We start from the raw sequence: 5,486 nt of genomic DNA, 5'->3' as shown, positions 1-5,486 counted from the left end.
ACGAGGAATCTAAAAGAAATATGCGTATATTTAGGGTATGATCCGTATTCTCTCGGTAAAAAAGACTTCTCTTATAATCTTGAGGATTTACCCTCCAGATAGTTAGTTAGATCCACATAACTAACTATCTGGAGCTTCAGACCTCAAATTATACGATGAGCCAGAAGAAAGTTTCCAAAAGCCTGGAGAATAAAATCATTTAGTTTCAGGTTGGGTCAAATTTAGGACCAACAGAATCATTAAATGGCTGTGGACTGGTTTCTGCCGGGTGAGTACCCAGATAGCACAGAATGATTGAAACAACATTGAATCAATGTCAGCCAGAAACATTGAATCAACGTTGAACGCTGACATTGAAACAACATTGAAAGTGGTCGGTGACTTGTATGTTGAATCAACGTTAGGGTTTCAACCATAACTGACATTATATCAATGTTGATTCAACCATCATCTGTATGTCAACTTGTATGCATATTTGTGTTGATAGTACATTGAATCAGTTATGTACCAATGTTGATTCTACATTATATCAATGTTGAGTCAACCATCATCTGAACGTGGATCTGCATCCGGATTTCTGTTGATCCTACATTGAATCAATGTTGATTCAACACTCATCTGACTGTGGTTCTGCACACATATGTCGGTTGATTCTACATTGAATAGGTTAGGAATCAACGTTGATTCAACCTTCATCTGAACGTGGTTCTGCACGCACATTTGTGTTGATTCTGCATTCAATCAATGTTTATTCAACCATCATAACCATCATCCTGAAATAAACCACATAAAAACACCATGGCATTGCTTAAATATTTTATTTAATTTCAGTCTTCTGGCCGTCCCTTTGGTTGCCTTTCAATGCCTCCCTCCCGGTCTGGTGCATAGCGAAACCATTTCTTTACTGTTTCGCTGTAATTTTGATCAGTTAGGCCTGGTTCGAATTGACGAGCAGCAACTGAAAGACACAAAAGAACATCATTACGATGGAGGGTATCTCACATAAAATTTCTTATTATCCCCTACCCTCACTTTGTTTAGATTCTGATTCACCAACAGTCTCATTTCCTACAATTAAAATTCAAAGCCCTTTTCCAGTAGAGGAAGCTCACCTAATATGCACTCTTGCAGGATTGTGTCCTTGAATGGCTTTTTACTCTGGGAATGCCTATGTTTCTTCCCAGCCCAGTTGAACTGACTTGCCAGGGCATTTCTCATACAAGTTGTCAACATTCTTCTTATCATGTTGGCTGAATTGGTGCCTCCTACTAGAGCCAGTCGAGCAATCTACATCAGAGACAAGTACATGAAGGCATAGCATTACACAGCAGCATTATATCATGTAAATTAAAAAAACAGCAGAGACATAACCTTGTTTTGATACTGTATTTATGCTTATGCACTGATATTCCACTCCATAGTGTTCATTCATGGTCATGGATATTAGCGTTATTAACCATCCTGGTCCCAATTTGGGTTAGGTCAAAATTTAAATCATCTATGTGAATAATTGCAAAATGTTTCATAAATAGCACATCTACAAGCTCTGTGACATGTTCAGAACTTGTAGATTACAATTTGTGTTCAAGTAGCTAAAGAGCTAACATTTTGCCCTTAGAAAAAGACTCACACTGACATAATCTACATTGATGCTGATCAGTCTTTCAAATGAATTACCATCTTTTGACGCACTGTCTCTTCAATCAGTAATGACTCTGCTTTACTGAAATCTTCTTCACTTTCAATTGGCAGCTGGAAGGGGAGTACAAGGTTTGCTGGTCCTTGTGTGCTACCTGGTGTAATGTTACTCTGAGCCAAATTGTTCTTAATGAATTGGACATCTCTGGATAGATCCTTCACAATCACAAGAGCTTCAGCAAGCATCGATGTCATCTTATGGATAGCGAGGTCTTCAGGAGAACATTAAAAATCTTTAAGTGCAACATCAAAATAACCTGAAAATGACACATTACAAATACATTATGTCCAATAGACTTGCCTCTCAAAAGCTGCCCATTATTGCTGGCCCTTTGTGTGGTTGCATCTGCAAAACACAAATATTCATGCACAGAAGTTTAAAGGTTAGGTGCCAAAATGACACCGACTTTCTTTAGGTGTGAAATGTTTCCTACAGATCTTTTATAGATAAGGACATTTCTGCATCTAATCAGGAGAGAACTCTGATGAGTGGAATACACAAGATCACAATGGCAAAAAGAAAATACTGTCAGGGCTTTGTGTTATGTTTGCCTTTAAAAAATAATGCATAAGTGTCAAAGCATTTAAAGAGTTGGTGTCATTGCTCACACAGATGTGAGCAATGACCACAGTTCAAATATAGACACAACCTCACACATTCAGATCACAAAATGTCTACAAATGTTGGATGACTGTCTTGATACCTTCGAAACCTTGATTAGGCGCTGAATCCAATACATCATTCTGGTCGGAGTTTGCTTTTAAGTGAATAAGAAATGCAAAAACTTAGCTAAAGTGAATTCATTAGTCAACACAGATCACTGTATATGTATGTAGTAAAGTGGGTTACTCTGTGATATATCCAATGGCAGCCTATTTTGTGCACATTGTGAGAGACCAGGGCGATGGTTATACTGCCTTGAGCTGCATCCAGACAACCCTGTAGATATAGTTACATTTCGCAATAGTTTACAAGTGTAAACACAAGATACATAATCTAAATGTTTGATCAAACTAACTAATTAGCCAGAATCACTAAGATACCCATCACTATTACTGAAAGAGTACAGTATCATACCAATACTTGTACTTTGTCGCTGTGGATTCTGCAACTTGTGGTACTGGACACAGTGGGCTGTAGCAAAACCTGGCATCTCAGCTTGAACACAAAGTAGGAAATACACAAAGCAGTGAGGTTATTACTGTAACCTTCCATATGAGAAAATGTGAGACTTACATTCAGCTGACTGCTCTATATTTAAAGCATTGCTTTGACATCACAGTCTTATGAGACTGCTTGACGACTCACCATTAAGAACTTCATCAGCTAGTGATTGTTGGTAGTTGCTAGCAACAAGATCTACTAAGAAAAATAGGAAATAATTAAGAGCTAAAACTATACACAATTAGTTTTAGCTCTAAGTGCTAAAACTATACACAATTTCAGCAAGAAACACAATTTCAATCAAATTAAAATGTCCTTTTATTGGTACACTGTTATATGTAATTCCTTTTTTGACTGTGTAGAAGTGAGCATAGTGTCAATATAAAGGAAACAATACCTGGACATCCAACATCAGGTGGTTTGGCAAAACGCTTTCTTTTTGCACTGCTACTCTGATGGTCTTCAGAATCAGAATGCATAAACTGCTGATTTGGCCTACAAAACATTATGATAATACACTATATGAATATTACAACTGTAGTTAAGATACTACACTTATTAGTCAAGGCTACCGTCTGAATACATGGACACTCTGGCCACTTTGAGCCATCCTTTTAGCAGTGGTTGTTATTTTCTAGTTGCAACGCCCTAGGGAAAGTTATCACTGTGATAAAGTTAGTAATGTACCTGGATATTCTTTTTTGGCGGATAGCTCCTTCATCATGAGATTCAATTTCAGATGTTGGACACATTGTGGTGTTATATTTTGTCTCTCGTTTTTTCGCCTCATCAAGGGTCTCTGTAAAGAGCAGAGGGTAAATGCCAATTTGCATGTCTGCAGTCCAGTGCAGAACTACCCTAACAGCTCCTTCCCAACTCCCAAAAAACAGAACAATCACACCTGTGTGAAGCGCTACTATCATACATCATCTCATTCTGGCCAATCACTATTTGCCTCCTCACATTTGTCTTCTCTGATTTTACATACACAAAACATCTCAGCTGGACCTCTGAGGTACCAGCGCTTTATTATAATTATATATATTGTTTACTTGGTTTAATGTAGCCTCCTAAACAAACTTTTGCATCTGTAATGTCATGTCCCAATAGATAAACATACTTGAAAAGAAGGAAATATTGAGCTGATTTATCTATAACATGACAGCACGACTGTGTAGAACAGCTGTGCATGTGTTGCACCAGTTACTCACCACACGTAATGAGGACTCGTACATCCGTATAGGTGATCCATTTGTCGTCTGGTTGCATTCCGTCTCGAAGGGCTTTCTTGAGTGTTATGTGTTTTGGGGGCCATAACAGCGTCTGTTCCTCAGCTTTAAACCAGCTCTCTAGAACTACTGCTGTCCCACCATTTGGGAACTGTACAACTGACCACAGTGCCTCTCTACTCATCTTCGAAGGGCTAGGGATGAAATGAGAACTACTCATGATATCTCCTTACAGGTCATCCCCATTTCACTCTTCAAAGCCAAAGTGCACTACAGACATTGTAGTTTTTGGCCAGTCAAACATGTTATTTGCACAGGTAAGAATTAGATAAATGTTATTTTTAGGTAATTTATGCCATGATATACATCTCAGTTACAGATACTGCACTTTGGCAGGGCAGCATGACTATGCTAAATGAAGTAGTGGTATTACAATGGCACCATCCATGTCTGGACAGAGAAGGCATTTGCGCTTGATAGAGGCCAGTCCAACTACCCCTATATTTTCTTTCAAGCCACTGACTTTGTATGTGCCAATGTATGATGATTCACAGGGATACATGTAATATGGCTGTTTGTGTCCGTACATTCTGACGATTATATATGTATCCTCTTCTGATTTAATAATATTCTCTATTAATGCAAATCCATCTCCAACTTCAACACAATTGTCTCCTTTCTTTGTGGACAAAGTAAACCGATGAGTGGAGACCTTCCTGTACTGTTGTGAAGAAATAAACTGTGTGGGGACTGGACCATCAATGTGGATGTTAAGCAACTTTGGATAATCTCTAGAACATGTGGGTCCAACATGTGAGGTTTCAGACAACCTTTTAACTACCTGTTGTAGTGTCTGATGTGGCTTGCATAGAAGATGCTTAATTTGACCAAGACAATTCTCAAAAGGAAATCCTGATATATTATCTAGATTGCCGAACCTCCTGTATTCTTCAGCCAAATGAGTAAGCTGGTGTATATTGTACACAATTTCATCTTTTCCATATAATTCCCCAAAGTGTTCAACAAAAGCAACCATCAACTTTTGTGCAAAGGCTAACATTTCCTCAGATATACTAGGGGACAGCAACATGTACATTCCAACGGAAAACAACATAAAATTGTCATACAGCTCACTGGGGAGTGAATCCTTCAAAACAACAGGACCCCAATATAACATGAAGGATCGGAACTCAGTAGCTTTCCACCGATCTATCTCCGACAGTCCCCTTGGTTTACGGTTAAACTCAGAAGGCGTGTAGAAACGTAGCTTTAGGAGTTTATCTGAAATGCCTGCTGCAGTTTGGGAAGGAAACTTTGTTGCTAAATGTTTCCCCTTTAACCATATATGAAGCATTTTCCTTGTAACTCCGAGACAACAGACATGCATGTAATCT

The 5,486-nt window shown here is 38.5% G+C and overlaps 1 protein-coding gene across 6 annotated transcripts; it reads right to left on the bottom strand.

The window, feature by feature from the left end:
- Positions 1 to 799: 799 nt before the first annotated feature.
- LOC116737394 (uncharacterized) lies at positions 800 to 4,951 on the bottom strand. Of its 6 annotated transcripts, none has more exons than XM_032590514.1 (11): positions 4,075 to 4,951; positions 3,551 to 3,662; positions 3,261 to 3,358; positions 3,008 to 3,061; positions 2,777 to 2,857; positions 2,549 to 2,638; positions 2,403 to 2,456; positions 2,000 to 2,044; positions 1,678 to 1,910; positions 1,113 to 1,287; positions 800 to 958 (listed from the first exon to the last, which is right to left on the bottom strand). In XM_032590514.1, exons 1-11 carry the CDS (start codon positions 4,310 to 4,312, stop codon positions 828 to 830), a joined length of 1,311 nt encoding a protein of 436 aa, XP_032446405.1. In that variant the 5' UTR covers positions 4,313 to 4,951; the 3' UTR covers positions 800 to 827. The 6 variants fall into 6 exon arrangements, with proteins under 6 accessions (XP_032446405.1, XP_032446406.1, XP_032446407.1 ...); XM_032590515.1 differs by having other exon boundaries at positions 3,008 to 3,058; XM_032590516.1 differs by lacking the exon at positions 3,008 to 3,061.
- Positions 4,952 to 5,486: the final 535 nt, after the last annotated feature.

Source organism: Xiphophorus hellerii, chromosome 18, assembly GCF_003331165.1.
Source record: "Xiphophorus hellerii strain 12219 chromosome 18, Xiphophorus_hellerii-4.1, whole genome shotgun sequence".
Taxonomy (NCBI): Eukaryota; Metazoa; Chordata; class Actinopteri; order Cyprinodontiformes; family Poeciliidae; genus Xiphophorus; species Xiphophorus hellerii.
This window is presented reverse-complemented; position numbering and strand designations above follow the sequence as displayed.